This window comes from Salarias fasciatus, unplaced genomic scaffold (assembly GCF_902148845.1).
Source record: "Salarias fasciatus unplaced genomic scaffold, fSalaFa1.1, whole genome shotgun sequence".
In the NCBI taxonomy this organism is placed as follows: Eukaryota; Metazoa; Chordata; class Actinopteri; order Blenniiformes; family Blenniidae; genus Salarias; species Salarias fasciatus.
The window spans coordinates 2,098-19,445 of NW_021941316.1; the positions used below are offsets into that span (position 1 = coordinate 2,098).

Here is a 17,348-nt window from a genome sequence, read left to right on the forward strand (position 1 = left end):
TAAATGCCAGGCAGAGGGGACGGAGGCTGAACCAACGCCAGCGAGGAGACGGAGCATTAGCATGGAGGCCTTCACTGGCATAGAGATGAGCCCATTATGGAGACGTCGATAGCAGGATGAATATCATTACCTGTGTGTGTGTCGGTGTCTTATTATCAGTCAGTGGTGTCAATTTCAGGGTGAAAAACAAAAGACATGAAGACTTCAACACTCAATTTGCTTGTAATTCTGCATCGATGAACTCTATCACAGCAGACCTGTTTCGACGTGTCGCCTGCTTTATAGAGCTCAGTGTGTGTTGATTTTTCTCTGGTGGTTTGGCGCTGGTGGTTGAGTTGACGCCGTCACCCACGTTCACGTTACCGCCGTCACACGCGGAGACCTGACCCATTAAATACCGGTGCAAATGCGGTGAAGATTCGGCACATTTCGCTTCATGAATATGAAGCGTTTTGTTGCAGAATCCTTTTTGAATTCTTCCTGTGCCGTGCATCGTGTCATTCACTGCGAACTGCAAAACTTATGATTAACACACCAATTTAAGTTATATTATTAAGTCTTACCATTTTTACATTGGAATATTTTCAATAGTTTACTACATTTGTTTTGTGAAAATGTCTTTAAACACTGAAACCCCCCCAAATGGCTCCGAGCCCCTGCCTGTACTGTCACTGTAGCTAGAGATGTTTCTTCAGCTGGCTCCCCACAACTTTTATTTGCAGACTTTAGACCAGATTTGATTTTCTTTTTTCTTATGCATTAACTTGTGTAATTTCTCATATTCTATTGTGATCCTTCTTTCTGATTTATTTGCTATAATTTTACTTTAGCATTGTAAACTTCTCGTTCTTGTTCCATTCAGTCGCTTCATGTTCGTGTTTCAATTAGCTCAAGAGATTCAGTTTTTGTTTTTTGTGCAAACAGGGTCTATTGCATGTGAAATCGTGCAGATGCTTTGCAGCAGATCATCAACAACCTTTTCTACCTTTTTTTCGTGGAATGTCTTTAAAGACACTGTAACCCCCCCAAATGGCTCCGAGCCTTTAGGAACTACTGTTATCGTAGCTACAGATGTTTCTTCAGCTGGCTCCCCACAACTTTTATCTGCAGTTTTTTTTCCCTTTTGTTTTGTACATTAACTTGTGTACAAAACAAGTAAATAAATCTTTTTTCTGATTTATTTGCTCTAATTCCAATTTAGCAACTGTAACTTCCTCCACCGACGTGTCCGTCTCCTCGTTATTGTCCATTCGGTCGCTTCATACTGAACACAGCAGCGTTGTTTTGTGCAAACAGGGTCTACTGCAAGGGGAAGTCGTGCAGAATGCATTGCAGCAGACCATCAACAGCCTGGCTGCACTGGAATAAAACATTATTTGCAACTTTATTCTCAATAAATCCACTAAAGCAGTGTAACGAAGTGTAAATGCTTGCTATGTGAGGGTTGAAACGTCAGGTTTCTGTGTGAACCGTGACGGCTTCTCTGGTTTTCTACCTGTGGATTATGAAGCCAGAGCGGCCGTCTCGCCGGAGGACGTGACATTTTCATTGGCCAGTAAAAGCGGCGCCGCTCCGCTCTCCGGGATTGACCAGGCACCCGTCAGCTCCCCTTATCCCCGCTGCGCCCCATCCCGCCCCCTAATCTGCCTGATCGATGGCCCCGGGCCGCCGTCACCAGGCAACCCAGGATGACACCAAAGCGGCTCCCGGCGCGCCGCCACTTCACAATCAATCCCGCCTCGCGGCTGCAGAACCGGGATCGGAGAAAATACTCAGACAATGGATTAAAAAGAAGGAGCGGATCTGATAAAGCAGTCTTTTAGAAAGCGGCGGACAGAATCTGTGCCCGGGTCGAAGTGTTGATAGTATCAGCATAACCAGACACACACAGCATGATGTTAAAGCCAGACACACACACGGCACTGTCACACACTTTTATGGTAAACACAGGGAAAAAAAAAAACCTGTCAGAATACAGAAGAGGAACTCGTTCAGTCTGATCTCGATGAGTTTCTATTAATAATAGCAACACTAAGCTGGAAGGTTTTGTTCTTTTCACAAGTGGCTGCGTCTGTTTCCTTAGAGAGTAAATGAGGTCAGACACATGCATGCGGCGCTTAACATGATCAGATAAATCAGTATGGTTTTAAACTACCTGCAGAGAATGAGCTGAGCTTTAAAACGCACATTTGAAGGATTTATTTTTGCGTTCTTGTTCTTCCTTCCAACTCCGTCCAAATCAGCTGATTCCTTCACTTCTTCTTCTTGTACTTTGTCTTCTAATGTTGGATTTTGTGGTTTTAATTTCTCATTCTGCTCCACAGTTTTTCGTGAGTTGAAGGTTTTAGTGTCTTGAAAGTGATTATTGGATGAATGACAGATGGACAGCTTCCAAAGAATGAACAAGTTCCTGGTCATAGAGTCACTTTCGTGTCCTGTTTGCTTGGTTTTGCTGAGCTGCCTCCACAGCTGTGTTTGAGGCGTGGTTGTGGGGCGCAGCTGCAGGTTTCAGGTGCTGGTTCCTCTGAAGCTCGGCGCTCGGCGCTGCTCTCTGGCATGAACCGGCTTCCTGTGGCGGCCTGGACACCCTGCCTCAGAAACTTTCATGTCTATTTATAACCCGGCGGCGCAGCGTTTCGGCCCGTCGCCTGCCGCACGGTTTCATCTCATCCGACACAGATTTGAAGATTAATCTCACCTCCTCATCCTCCTCGTGGGGATTATAATTCCTCCTCTGGCCGTGAAGCCTGTAATTGAGCGTGTCCGCCCACCGTGCGGCGGCGGAGACAGTGCGCTGAAAGGCCTCATTGTGTCAGGAACAATAGATACGAACACACACTCGTCACAAGCCTTCTGGACGCCGGCGGAGCCGTCCTGTAGCGGCGCTGGCGTCTCGTCGCCGTGCCGTTCGGCCTAATGACGCCACTCAAGCGTCGTGAACATTTTAACTGAAATTGCACGTCTTTTGGTTGTTAATAAACAGAAGTGTTTATTTCTCATCCCTTCATTGCTGTGAACATGAGGTGCTGAAGCAAGTCTCTCTTTAAAGCCGAGCGCCGGGGCGCCGGGTGTTTACCGCCGCGCCTCTCTGTAAAGTTCATGCTTATGAAGTGTGAATCTAAATGAGGCGTCTGTGAACCGAACTGCGTGAGCGATTGTTATCTCCGCGCTTGTCTTTTCTCTTGGGTGTGACTGAACGTGCTTCAACTGTTTTCCCACCGATCAGAACTGAAAATAAGTCAATATTTATTTTATATTCAAAATTAGTGTTTCGGACCAGATACTTTTAACTTAACTTGACAAGAGCTTAGAATTAAATATATAGTGACATTTCATTTCATTTTTGCAAACAATTGTTGAAGTCCATAATTTATTCTGTCAGAAAATTAAAGTAATGTGGAAAAGGTTCAGTACTTTACAATCAAACTGTCAAACAATCAACATTATCATTTTTTAATAGTCTCAATCTAGTTCAGATAATAACAGAATGATTGTATTCTAATACATTTATTTGAATCTGTCTTACATTTGAGAATAAAAGCAACCAATTAACAGACTTAAAAAAATATTGCCAATGAATTCCTTCAATACAATCATAGTTCATGAAGTAAAAAACAGAATTCCTGTGCATTCAACTATTAAAAAAGAAAGGCATCCCAGTTACTAAGTATGATTGTTTTCAGAGTTGCTGTGGTTTTGTCAACTAAAGCAAATCTCGCATGTACAGTATGAAAATTCCTCCACTCCTGACCTTTTTCAAAGGCAAACCGACTGGAATGCCGGACCAGTAAACTTAAAGAATGAAAAAAATGTATTTATATTAGTGCAAACATTGTGAGAAACAATGAACATTACGTCACAAGATTTGTACAAAGCCTGAAATGTTAAAAAAAAACCAAAAAACTATGCAATTTAACCATTATTGTCATGGACATTAAAAGCAGCCAAACATACAAAAACAATTATTAATAATTTAATTTATCTATTCATTTCCCATTTCTAAAACTAGAAATTGGCACTCAGAGAGCGCAGACCTCCGCCACAGCTCAAATCAGTCACCAACAACCATAAGAACCCATATATAATCACACAACATTGTGATCAAGGGAGTGATTGCAGCGTGCGGGCTGCCGCGCTCCACGGCGCGAGCCGCTGCACACGCGGCGGTCCCCCACATCTCCTGTATGAACCGTCAGATAGGTTAACAGGGGCGCCGATCTGACAGTCGGTGCGCGGCGCTTCCCACTTCCGCGTCAGCGGGCCTGCCCAACTATGTGAAAGACTCCCTATCTCTATATGATAAAGAATCATTTAAAAAATTCCTGGATCCAGACAGTGATCCGGATCATCACCAAAATTTAATCAATTCTAAGTTAGCCCAAGACCCACCTTTCCACAAAGTTTCATTGCAATCCGTCCATTACTTTTTCCGGGATCTTGGTAACCAACCAACCAACCAACCAACCAACCAACCAACAAACCAATAAACTGACATGATTACATAACCTCCTTGTGGAGGTAAAAATCTGAAATATTTGCGGCACAGCCTCTTTTCATGGTGCAGGAATCCTGCAGGTTTTCATAATCTCACTCCCACAATACAACTTCAATAGCAAGCTTTAAATGGCAAATTTCTGAAATTCTTGGTTCTTAGTGTTGTGTTTCTGGAATCTTTTAAGATTTAGTTTAAAAAATGGATTCCTAAGTAAAAAAACATTCTCTGTGATCTTTTGGAGAGTAGTATTTAAACCTGTACCTTCTAAAAAGCAGAATCAAGGCTTTGGCGTTCATCAATAACAGCAGTTCCCCGGCACTAGTACATTGGCAAATGTTTGGTATTCGCATGAACATTCGATGTCAGCATCATTTCGAAGTTTCCGTTGGAAATGTTTCACAACCTGCCCATTGGACGCAGCTCGCTCCAGCAGCTGACAGATCTCATTGCAGTGTGGTCCATGCTGCTGATTTACAAAGTATCTGAAGCCTCTTTGGGAGAAGTTCGATCTACTTGCAGGGACCTTGGTAGAGTGAATGTGGGGATCAGTGAGGTAAGTCAGTCCTTTGCCGTTGGCCGTTACCCCCCTATGAAACAAAATAAAAACACACTCGCAGTGACTTTCATGGGACTGTGGACCAGACCTCAGTGACACACATGGACATACTGTACCTTGCAAGTCTACCACGATTTCCTGTCGGTCAGAGAACTGGTAGGTGAAGTGCCCGAAGGCAAGGCCAAACTCAGTGGCCTGGAACCGGGGATTGATTTTATCCTGTTTGTTGGTTAGTTTGACAAAGTCCCCAAACATGTAGGGCTCCACCGTAATGCAACCAACAATCTTGTTCCCATCCAAGATCTAGTCGAACACAGAAGAGCAGGAACATTTGAAGCCTGTTTGATCTTGTAAAAAACTCTTCATTTCAGAAAAAAAAACCCCTTCGTTTTAGTCACTGAACAACATTCAATTTTGTGTAATATGCCTCTCTTTGATGTTTACACTCAGAAATAGATTTAAGCCCTTTTACACTGGCCAAAAAACCTGTTTGAACCCACAAATAATCGGCTCCTCATGGCAGTGTGAAAGGGTTTAATCGGCATTTAGACCCGGGTCGGTCAACCCTGCAATTGACCCTGGATTTTTACCGTGTCGCTACTACGGCTTTTAGTAGGAGGGATACATCCGGGAACTTACATGATGACGTTGATGCAGCGTGGCTACGTTAGCACGCTAGTTGTTGTTTCTGGACACCGTGTGAGATTTCCTTCGTTAAGATCACCCAGTATTGGCAAAATAGTGAGACCAGAGAGCTTCTCCTGATCCGTGGGGAAGAGGAGATTCATCAGGTAATGGGGACGGTGTTCTGCTGCATTGTTTACTTTCGTTTTGCGTTTTGCTCTGTCGCGCTGATGATGGCATCAGTGTGGGACACCATCAGTGCGGGAAAATCAGCGAGGCGGCTCGCCAGCAGGCGGTTAGACCTGGGTCTGCAGGCAGTGGGAAAGGAGTCTACAACTCGATTGTTAGAGGGTCGAAAACACGGTTTGACCCGCTAGTTGCAGTGGGAAAGGGACACCTGCTGGACACTGACATGTACCTACTACGAATGAAGAGTACGAGGTTTTTCACCAACAGTTCCTCACCAGCAGCGCCTCGATGGGATGAAGAAGATCTGTGCCATGACCTCCTTGTCGTAGAGACTCTTATTGAATTCAGTCATGTAGTACTGTGCTGTCAACTGCCTCTCCACATCTTTCAGGTGAAACTGGACACCCCTTGGCTTCTTGTAATCTTTCCCCACATAGCTATGGGCATTATTCCAGACATGAGTTAGACTTAAAGACATAATACAGTATTTGAAGGGTTGCCAAACCCATGCAGCTTCATACCTGCTTAACCTCTCCTCCTGGTGCAAAAAATGCACCCATAGTGCTCTTCTCTGACAGCCTTCCATTTTCATATCCTCTCCGATGTAAAGGCAGGTTTCCCTGGCTGTCCACAGTCCAGTGGTCTTAGAGAACTTCAAATGAAGAGCGTCTAGTGAAGCAAAGAATAGAGAGTCAAATATTCCACACAAAAATATTTCCACAACACGGATCACAGATCACAATGGTGACAGTAATAAACTCACTACTGGCAGTCATGAGCGTCTTGAGTTTGAACTCGGTTTTATCACTGTGTAACCTTTTCAGCAGGCACTCATGGCAGACCCCGGCCAGCAGTGCTCGGTAATCCGCTGAGATAAGACGAACTGCCCCGCCGGGCTGACCTCAGTGAAGGTGCTGGTTCAGACAGCTGAAGCAGCGGGGGTCTTCTCCTGAGGTGGGTTCGCCTTTTCACGAGCACTGGCACTGGGTTCCTGTTTGATATGGATCTCCTCTACCATCTCAAATGAGCCATGCTCGAATCAGAATCTGTGTCAAACTCAGTTTCTGTGTTGGAATCGACATTAAAACTCTTCACAGGCTGTGGTTTTGAAGAGGCTTCCCGTCCAGATGCGTGGTTCTTGTCCTGTGATCAGGAGTTGAACTGCTGTCTTCTGAGTCAGTTGTGTCCAGGAAGGAGAAACTCTCGTCAGAATCTTGTGACTTGCTTCTGTGGCTGGTTCCTGCTTTTGATTGGCTAATTGGCTCACGTTTCCCAGATGAGGAGAAGTTGAGGTCAGCTGAAATTGATTGGGAACCAAAACTGTCACCGAGGGAACTGGAGGAACTACGAAGAGTTAGCTGGGATAAGGACGCCACTTCTCCAGTGCTCTTCATCTCTATTTCAGCTCCGATCACTTCAAACCCACCAGAATCAGTACTGGCACTGGATGGAGAAGTGTGGCCTTTGAAGAATTTGGAGGAGCCTGTGAACTGACCCCAGAGTCACGACCCGAGAGTTTGGCCTCTTGTTTTCATCAGCAGGTTGAGGCACGCTGTCTGATTCAGAATCATCACTTTCAGTATCAGGTAGATCTGATTGCAGACATTGGCTCCTTGCCTCACAGCACGTTGGCATAACTCCACCTGTTGGGCCGAGGAGAGCCTGAACTGGGCGGGAGATACTCTGACATGATAAACCGAGCTCATCTTGTTTTCAACATTGGGATGCAGGTTTTGAGGTAAATGTCCACTGGATGAACCGCTCTCTGGGAGCTTTTCTTCTGGTGGTGTTTTGACTTGGCCAGTCTTTGTGCTACATTGTTTTGGGAGGGCTGCATCCATGCTGTAATGCACACTTAGCCATCTGCCTTCCCTTCGGCCCCTCCACAGTTTACCTCATTGGTCTTGCTCACAGATTCATGATACTGCTCAAATCTTTGCATTATTTTTGAGAAACCTTCCGTAGTGAACTTTACTGAGACGTCTTCGATGTTTCTGTAGCTGTCAGGGATGAATGACCCCTTGTCTGAATTCTCAAACGGCTCCACTTGCAGCATATGTTTGACTTGGGCCACCTGGTGCATGATCTCAGTCGAAAGTGAGGTCTTCTCTTCTGTGGTGGGTTGGCAGTATTGGTAGAATTTTTCTATTGCTATCTGGCAAGCTTGAGATGCCTGCGCCACAACATTGGGAGGAGTCTCGAGCCATTTGCAAGTGACGGTGAGGGAATACGCAGCCTTGAGGAAGGTATGAAGCTCCTGCTGGCTGGTGACTACATCACGCTCTGCTTTGGTGAGCAGCCCGATCGCAAAAGCTTCTTCAGCCTGCAGGAGGAATGAGTGCTTCTGGGAGTCAGGGCACTCCACAGAGAAACTGTAGGACAGCAGCAGGTCCCCTGAGTCACCTGAGAAAAGACGTCAAGAGAAGAAATGAGGGAAGGACCACAGTTTAGCACCTCAAAACAACACATTAATACCTTTAAAGAAAACTCAACCCACTATGAGCCTGGTGTCAAATTACAAACCATTAGGGACTGAAAAATAAGATGAAGCTTTGAGCTAGAGTACAGCTAAAGTACAGCTTTGAACAGAAGATGAATCTAGAATAGGGTGTTCCTAATAGACGTCACGGTCACGTGACTTTCCACAACAATCGCCATGTTGGAGGGCACACACAGTGCGGTCACATAGCGGTTTGAAGCAGACTGAACAGATTATCCGGTACATATCATTGCCCCTGCTTGACTAGAATAGTCCAGACTGACAGACAGAATTAATTTTTGTGCTGGTTTGGGATGCCAGACCGCGATGTGCGTCGTTTTTTTTTTTTTTTTTTTTTTTTTCAGATACCGGCTGTTTTCACGCACCAAGGAGAGCACACTCGACAAGTCTCACAAAGAAGACAGCTAGCTGGCTAACGAGGATTTCAAGAGCTGATGTACAGAAAGCAAGCATCAATACATGAGTCTGTGATCTCCACTTTGTATCGGGGAAGATAAGCGTTAAACTCGATGATTTTATGCAGCATTTGAGTAGAATGGCTATTGTGTGAACCCTGTGCTCTGCACTGTGGCACAACCGAGCTTATATTAAACTACTGTCTAAAATTATAGCATATGTTTTGGTGCTGGAGTTAGGATTGACTATTACTTCGGGTTAGCACTGCTTTAGAAACAATTTCGAATCATAGCAACTGATACTTGAGAGCAGCCACTCCAGGGGACCCTCAAGCAATGTGCCCCAAAATAACAAATCAACTTCCAATGCACCATATAATGGTTTGGTATTGTAAGGATAGAGTTCAGCATTTCTTAATCTTCAAGGTTTAGAGTAATTCTGTGAGCATGTGTGGATGTGTATAGAATACTATAACCTTTATTTATTATCTCACCATGGAGAAATTTACCATTACAGTGGCTCAGAGAACACACAGGGGCAAACAGTAATGGAATGTGTCAATAAGGAATAAGAATAAATAATAGTCCAAATCTTAATAATAATATTAATAGGATAATATATAATAATATAGATCTAAAAGGAGGAAAGACCTAACTTCGAAATAAATCGAAAATAAATCAAAATATAACGGAGCTAAAATATTATATATATATATAGTATATCTATATATATATATATATATATATTATATATATATATATATATATATATATATATACTATATATATATATACACATACATATATATATATATATATATATCTATATATATATATATATAATCTAATATGTACAGTATGTACAGTATGTTTTAGCGCAACAGAATGTGTGTATGATGAAGATGTGCACAGAATGTGTATGATGAGAATGCAACAGAATGTGTGTATGATGAATGACTATGATTTATTATGGGAGTTAAAAAGTGACCATGATTGCAGGACGGTTACTGCTCATATTCTATATGGTAGAGGGTATGTAAATTGTAGTTAATGTAATGATCTGTTTGTGACACAGATTTTCTTTTTAAATGTCTTTTTATTGTCTTTCCACTCCAGGACATCCATCAGACCTGTTTCCTCCTGACACAACTGACTGGTTGCCATTAGTGGATCTGGGCCACAACCAGGTCCCTGCACCACCTCCAGCAGCCCAGGCCCGTGATGAATGTGCTGGGAGCTGCAACACGAGGAGGACGGATGTAGAAGCTGCTGAGAGTTTAGTGGCTTTACAGAACATGTCATGAAGTGACTGTGAGACCGGTGGTTGTGAACCATGGAGGAGCAGACCTATGCTGCAGCCAGAAGAGGATGACGACGAAATTGTGCACCTGTGCTGTGCACTGACAAACATCAGTGACACCGTTGTGCCTTTTGACTGAACTGTAAATGTTTCTGTGCAGTATTAAAGAACAGCTAGATTCTTTTTCATCAAACTTAGGACTCCATGCTGCTGCTTTTTACGTTTTGTCATAACATGTTTCTCATGACTTGTATTTGAACTGCCAAATAAGTATATGCCTTTCCGTTTAGTCGGTTACCAATTGAATGATAAATGCAAAGAAACAATTCCACTCGAAAAACAGCTTTATTTAGTATCAGCATGCCTGCAGATTCACGGACAATTCAGAGGTAAGAACCAATTACATTAGACACATATATTGTAGGTTCCTGAATGAAGCCCAAGCTTGACACTATCTCCTCAGTTCACTCATCAATCCTCAGTTTACTCCAAAACATCCAACAAACCTTATCCATATGGATTTTTTAACCTGAACTTATTTATACACATATTTTCAAAAGTAATTAACCACAACATGAACTGTACCTAATCTGTGAGTATTTTAACCTGTAATTACAGGTTAAATGTGATTATTTAAATAATCACTTCACATCTCAAACACAAATAAGCATTTAAATAGGAAATGGCAGTTTTCACATTGATAAACTCAAACTGTATTTAAGCTCCTATATGTTGGTGTGGATTTTGTCACAATCACTTCAGTAGCTATATGTAAAATGTTTCAGCAAGCTGAGTCGGCATGAAAGCACATCTCCAGCCTTTATATAAAACAAACAAGAAAAGGCCAGAGAACTTCAAAATAACACATATAGATCATTACGACCAAATTTGAGTCACATGTCACATCAGACCTCAGTAACAACCAGCAGGGTGTAAAGCACCTGAGGAGCTGTAATGTCATGAGCTGCTTTTAACGACTCTTTTTCCTGCTGCCTTTGCATTCTGGACAGAATCCAGAACCCCCGCACACCTTTGGGGTTTCTTGATGTTCACACAGCCTAAATGGAACCGCAGAATTTTTGCAGTTTTTGTTTGTCACAGCGTACAGACGGTTTAGCGAGTAGACCAGGTAATTAACGATGTGGAAGTAGCTGATTCAGCTCATTTATCCTCGTTCTGGGTAAATTCCGTGCTTGCGATCAAGTATGGGTCAATAGTCAATCCCCTTGCACTTTTCGCGACACAGAATCCTGGTTTTTTTGCTCACAAGTCCGCAGTATAATCCGCCACCTTCTCATGTGTTTAACTCCGTGCATGCCCTCCAACATGGCGCATGGAAACTGTTGCTCAGCAACCGATGACGTCATCAGGAACACCCATTCTGTTACTGTTCTCTTCATACTTGGATGAAATTCAACAACATAAAAATACTGTGGGAACCGAAAGTCTTTCTGTGTTAGATTAGAGAGGAGGATTCTGTCCCTCGTACAAGAAGTCTGAGCAGACTTTGCTCAGTAGGGGAATGAGTAACTTCTCCGTTTGGGCTTGTCTCATCATGACACCTCCAGCTACAGGCTGTTGGTTCTGGTTGATCCATTGATGCAACAGCTGTGATCCAACATTGGTGCATACTGGGGAATTCCAAACAAGGTTTCCTAACAACTTTATTCAAGTGTAGAGCAGTGGTTCTAAAAATTAAGTCTTTTGTCTAAATTTCTGATGAATGACTGTTTGAAAGCATCACTAGTTTGCAGTATGAGTGTACACATGAGTGTATAGTCCACTTGCATTTACAACAACGCCACAGGGAAATGTCTCCATCTGGCTGTCACACCAAAAAAAAAAAGAAAAGAAAAAAAGAAAAAAGGCTTCCATAGCAACCCTTAAATTTAAAACTAGCTAGAACACTGGATGACTTGACTGCACCATTTTGCAGTGCTTCGTTTTTAAAACACCATCCCGGGTCAGTTGTAGGCATCCCTGAGACTTACCAGCGTTGGTCAACACGAACAGTGACGTATACTGACTGTACACCACAGCATCTTAGCTGCCTGGGCAGCTGATAGGAGGCGATGACTCCCATCCCCGAGTAAAGACTGCACAGAGGAATTAAGAGTAAAGATAAGTTTGAGAAATCCTACAATGCATGTGAAACTTCTGTTGCCAGTCGGACTCACAAAATCGATATCGGGATTGGTGCTGAAAGCCTGGAAGTCCTCATCGTTCATAGACACCAAGATGTTGGCCAGAATACCCAGAGAGTTACTGATACCCTTTGAAGTCAACAGCAGAGCAAAACAAAGGTTTATAACACTGTTAGCTAAGTTTATACCATCATAACAGGGCCGCTGCTATAGCAGTACAGAAGAAATCAAGTGACCTTTTTATCAGGTTGAGGAAGGGAGTAGTAGCCAACCAGAGAAGCCCAGATTAGCTCCGCCGCTTCTCGCCACAGGCCTGGATAAAACGAAACCCAGAAAGACAATTAAAGTCATAAAACAGAACTGAACTGATTGCAATGATGCAGTAAAAATGATCTGACCCAGTTTTTGCAGAATCGTCCCCCGGACTTGCACGCTGACGGCCTGCACCAGCACCTTGTCACTTTCAGATTGGTACACCCAACAACCTGCAAACAGACACTAAGCTCGCCGTTCACCATCGAACACCTTCGACGTGACGGGGGAGGGGAATTACCTGTGGCACCGCTGTTTTTGATCAGGCTGCTCAGGGATGTACTCGGCCTTCTGCAACTTGCCTGAGGGACCAGGTGAGATTAGACGAGTTCACATCGAGAGCTATAAAATGTGACTTGCAACTATGAAACTGGGTTACCAGAGTTGAAGTGTACCCGGCCTGCCTGATGACCAGCTGCGGGCGATCGGTGCTTCCCGGCAGTGCCTGTGCAGCAGCTTGGCGATCTCCAACAGCCTGCTGTATTCGTCGATCCAGTAATGAAGCGGTCCACGGAAAGACCACCGCCAGCGCCGAGGCGGGCCTCCTGAGCCAGGATGGAGGATTTCAGGACAGGCCTGGTTGCAGAGGAAACACACACCAGTCCAAACATGGTTCCCCTTAAACCGTGACCGCTTGTGCTCAGGATTTGGCTGGTACCAGCAGCTGGGCAGGTGCTTGCCGATGGAATCGCTCAGGTTGTCTTGTCGGCGGCGCTGACGAGTGCTTTTACTGCCACTTCTCCGGCACGAATGGCCACTTCATGTCCACGGCGTCCTGCAGCAGAGAGGCCAGCTCCGCACACAGGGCGCCGCCGGCCGCACAGAGCACTGCTTTCAGACAACGGGGCAGCGATTTCACGTAAAAATGCAAATTTTTTTTTAGCATTCTGGATGTCCGTTAACATGACAACAGTGGTCAGAGTCACTGAAAACACAAGTGTTGGAAAACAAGTGGAACTTTTCGAAAACTCTAAGCCTCGGTCTTCATGTAAACGGGATAAAATGACACTCTTTTTTGCATTTTTTTCCATACGAATGTCAGTGAACTCGCCATTATTAATGTGTTGAGTGTATTGTAAGCATGTGTGTGAGATTGCATGACAAAAACAACCAACAGCACTCGCTAATGGCCTGGCTTGCTTACTACATCATTTTCAGATTGTCTGAAATTCATGTACATGGCAAAAACTTTCAAATTGTTGCCGTGTTTTCTTTTCAGAAAAATGAGACTTTTTTTACTTGAAATGTCATGTAAATGGAGAATTGATGAAGATTAAGAACGCTAAAATAAAAAAGGAACTTTAAAAAGTGAGAAGGAATGCTAACTTTACATGCAGCGCTTCTTTTTGATCAATGCTTTGCTTTTATTTTATAGGCAATGTATTTGTTGCTGGTTTATATATTTGGTCAAATGCTTATTTTAACTTTCAACCTGTCAGTCAATCACTCGATCAATCTTTATTTGAAAATTTCGGTAACACTTTACTTGAAGCACCCGGTATAAACACATAAGTACATTTATAAAGCATTATAATGCCATTATAGCACGTGTAGCTATAGTTATAAACACTCATAAATGATCACAATGCCAGGACCTAACCCTAACCCTAACCCTAACCTATACTGTATAGTGGGTTATAAAGCATTGTGATCATTTATGAGTGTTTATAACTACTTATAATGCGCTATACTGGGTGCTTCAAGTAAGTGGTACCAAAATTTCAAACCTTTAAAAGTAGTTTAAAGGAGCACAGCGCAGTTTGTGAAACAGCGACCCTGCAGGCCTTAGGCGTAACTGTAGCTTAGCAAAAAGCTCGTGTCTGTGGCTTGTGCCCATGTACGTGCACAGAGAGGGGAACTCCTTCCTCGCTCTTTTAGCAGCGCTCGAGTAAAATGTAAGTTTCTTCTGCCTTGTGGGGGTCTGTGCTGGAGCTGTGGCAGTGCTAGAAGCCGGTCTTTTCTTACTTTCTGGAAGCTCCATCCTCAGTACTGCTCAGTTGTTGCTGCTAAGCGTCTGGCGGAGTAATGGCGGACAAAGCGAAACTTAAGGATTACCAGGCCAGCGGGAGCGCGCATTACGTCATGCTCAGAGTGATTCGTACCTGAATCACTCATATTGCTGTGCCTTCAGTGCCCTGCTCAGGGAATAGGAGCGACTGCGATCTTGCAAAAATAGCTCTTGCTGCCCATCAGGCAAAGGTGAAAATGTGTGTGGGTGTGAATAATTAAAAATTTAATGTTTAAAACTGCGCTGTACCCCTTTAAAGTTAATAACAAAACACACATCCACACACAGTCGCACACAAACATGCAAATGTATGAGCAAAAACACTAGAAAAAAATGATTAAATCAAAAAAAAAACTACACACAATAGTAATCTAAATGGAATTGCTTAAATTGATCCTTAAATCTGTAATAGATATTTAATTAAATATATAGATCGTACTAAAAGAGTCAGAGCAGTAAATGTGTGTGTGTGTGTGTGTGTGTGTGTGTGTGTGTTGTGTGTGTGTGTGTGTGTGTGTGTGTGTGTGTGTGTGTGTGTGTGTGTGCGCGCGCGCGCACATTGCACTCCTGGTCCTGGCCAGTCCTGCAGTCCTGCATGATTTCAGAGTTCTCCTGCTCCAAAACACCTGAATGCATGGAGCGTACTGTCAGGTGAGCTGAAGTCAGAGCACACAGGAGGACCAGGGGGACCAGCAGGACCATCTGGACCAGCAGGACTCACACCTGGACCCGGTCTGCTTCGCTCCAGCGCCACCTGGTGCCTGACCTGTGCATCTGCAGTGTTGCAGCCTGTGTTCCTCTGACGGCTGGCTGTTCTCCAGCTCCTCTGCTGCCTGGAGGCACTCCCCCAGCAGGGCTCCCAACTCCCGACTGTCCATGCCAGTCAGCACACGCACGCGCTTGTTGCCAGATCTGAGGGGATTTCCACCTTTTCTGCTGTGTAATTAGAGGCATTTGAGAAGTCAGCAGGGATTTCACAATCTGGTCTATTTGCACATTTCAACATATAAAAATATATAATAAGTGAAGTCCACAAAATTCATGCAAAAATAGCTTTAAAAAACGTGATGCCATCTATAATCTTTTTTAAATGTGAAGTTTAAGGACATTAATATGCTTTCTGTTCGCAATTTTCATGAATCAAACTAAACTGAATAGATTAAAAACCGTTGAGTTTATTTTCCCAGTGGAATGCAATTACATTTTGTTTGCACATGAAGCAACAGTACTGACAACACACACATCTGAAGGCTGCAGGAACTTCCAGTGACAAACTGGGAAGTTTCTTCAATTTCCCAGAAGTCGACAAGATATGGTACTCAATATAACCTCACTGTGAATAAAAAAGAACTCAACAGAACATGATAAATATAAATTCTAAACGACACATATTTAATAAACGAGTTAAAACTGTTTTTTTTTCAACAGGCAAACAAGTGAACAGAAACACCAATATTTTTAATAGTGAGCAACTTCTGTAAATAGTATCATCTTAACAAGCATCATTTCATTTCTATGTTTGATCAAGAAGGTGATTAAAATGCTATTTGCTATTTCTATGTTGATTTTTTTATGGAAACTCTCCAAACAGGGAAATTTGGACTTCGGCATCTGAGAAATTTACGACTTCCCGATTCGCGTGAACGCACCACAGTATTGTCCAGGAGGAATGTTTAAAATAATTTCTCATAATTTCGACTTGATAATAAGACATAAACACTTCCACGTCCATGGAGTAAGGATTTTATTTTACTTGCAATAAATTGTTAAACGGAATATGTTTGCTGAAAACAGTATTAAAACCAAACAGTGTGGAACAAACTTACTGTCAGATGAGACAACGCGGCCGCAGGAATCAACAAGAAGGTGTTTTATGATCTGTCGCTTCAGGAAATAACAACAAGAAACAAATGCCAGTGCTTTTATTCCCCAGATAAACTGTCCATTGAGTAAAACGAGATTTGGAGGATTTAAAGTCCGTTTCTTCTTCCTGGAAGGGGCTGGACCGCACTGTGCTGCGTTCATGTGCCGTCGGAAATATCTCTTTGTGAGCTTCGCTTAAAGTCAAATAAAGGTCAAAGTGAACACAAAATATCAGATTTATCTGAAGTATCAAAGCAAAACTCTGAATTATTTTTAGATTTTGTGATTTATTTGTTTTTCATCACACTCTTGTTTGATAAAGAGATAAAAAACAGGATCTTTTTTCCATTCTTGTTTTTTTAATGTGAAAATTGATTTGTTGCCACCAAAGAAGAACACAGTAGTTCAAGTATAAGACACACAAATAATTCCGTTTCACCTAACTACCAATAGGATATTTTCTATTATATATGTGTTAGTTACTGTAATTGTTAATATCTTAAATATTCGTTACTAATATATGTCGGTACTTTATCGTGATCTCACAATTATATTAACAGTAACATATTGTTCGTGTAATTTCAGTGCAGATGAAAACTTATGCGCACTGCTTTTGCTTTATTTTGTGCAAATGATGGCGATTCAGTCCATTTTGTCTTTCCCTGCTGGCCCTGAATGCAACATGCGACGGCGGCACCAGCAACAGGTAGATGGAGTGTGTGAGTGTGTGTGATGTGTGTGAGTGTGTGTGTGAGGTGAGAGAGGAAATTCAATACGAGCACCTGAAGAGACCATAAGCTGCACATCTCCCATCTTTGCGCAGTGTGATCCGTTCCATCGCATTCCCGGAAATATCTGCACAGCCGCGCAAGAGTGTCGCGCGCACGGCGAAGTTTGTGAAGGCATCATTAAAACACTGAGCGTGCAGGCGCAACACTGACGAGGCGTCGCGTGCCTGAGAG

At 43.1% G+C, this 17,348-nt stretch overlaps 1 protein-coding gene across 1 annotated transcript; it reads right to left on the reverse strand.

The window, feature by feature from the left end:
* Positions 1–4,442: 4,442 nt before the first annotated feature.
* LOC115384787 (alpha-protein kinase 1-like) lies at positions 4,443–16,479 on the reverse strand. The gene is given in 25 exon segments (XM_030087015.1): positions 4,443–5,082; positions 5,149–5,354; positions 6,130–6,301; positions 6,386–6,533; positions 6,628–6,732; positions 6,735–6,778; positions 6,960–7,324; positions 7,327–7,370; positions 7,373–7,456; positions 7,725–8,267; positions 12,051–12,098; positions 12,101–12,155; positions 12,237–12,332; positions 12,440–12,516; positions 12,602–12,688; positions 12,757–12,790; positions 12,792–12,817; positions 12,895–12,915; positions 12,918–12,938; positions 12,941–13,015; positions 13,018–13,091; positions 13,174–13,215; positions 13,217–13,343; positions 15,278–15,459; positions 16,350–16,479. Coding segments are annotated over 24 exon segments (2,910 nt in total). The 5' UTR covers positions 15,402–15,459; positions 16,350–16,479; the 3' UTR covers positions 4,443–4,790.
* Positions 16,480–17,348: the final 869 nt, after the last annotated feature.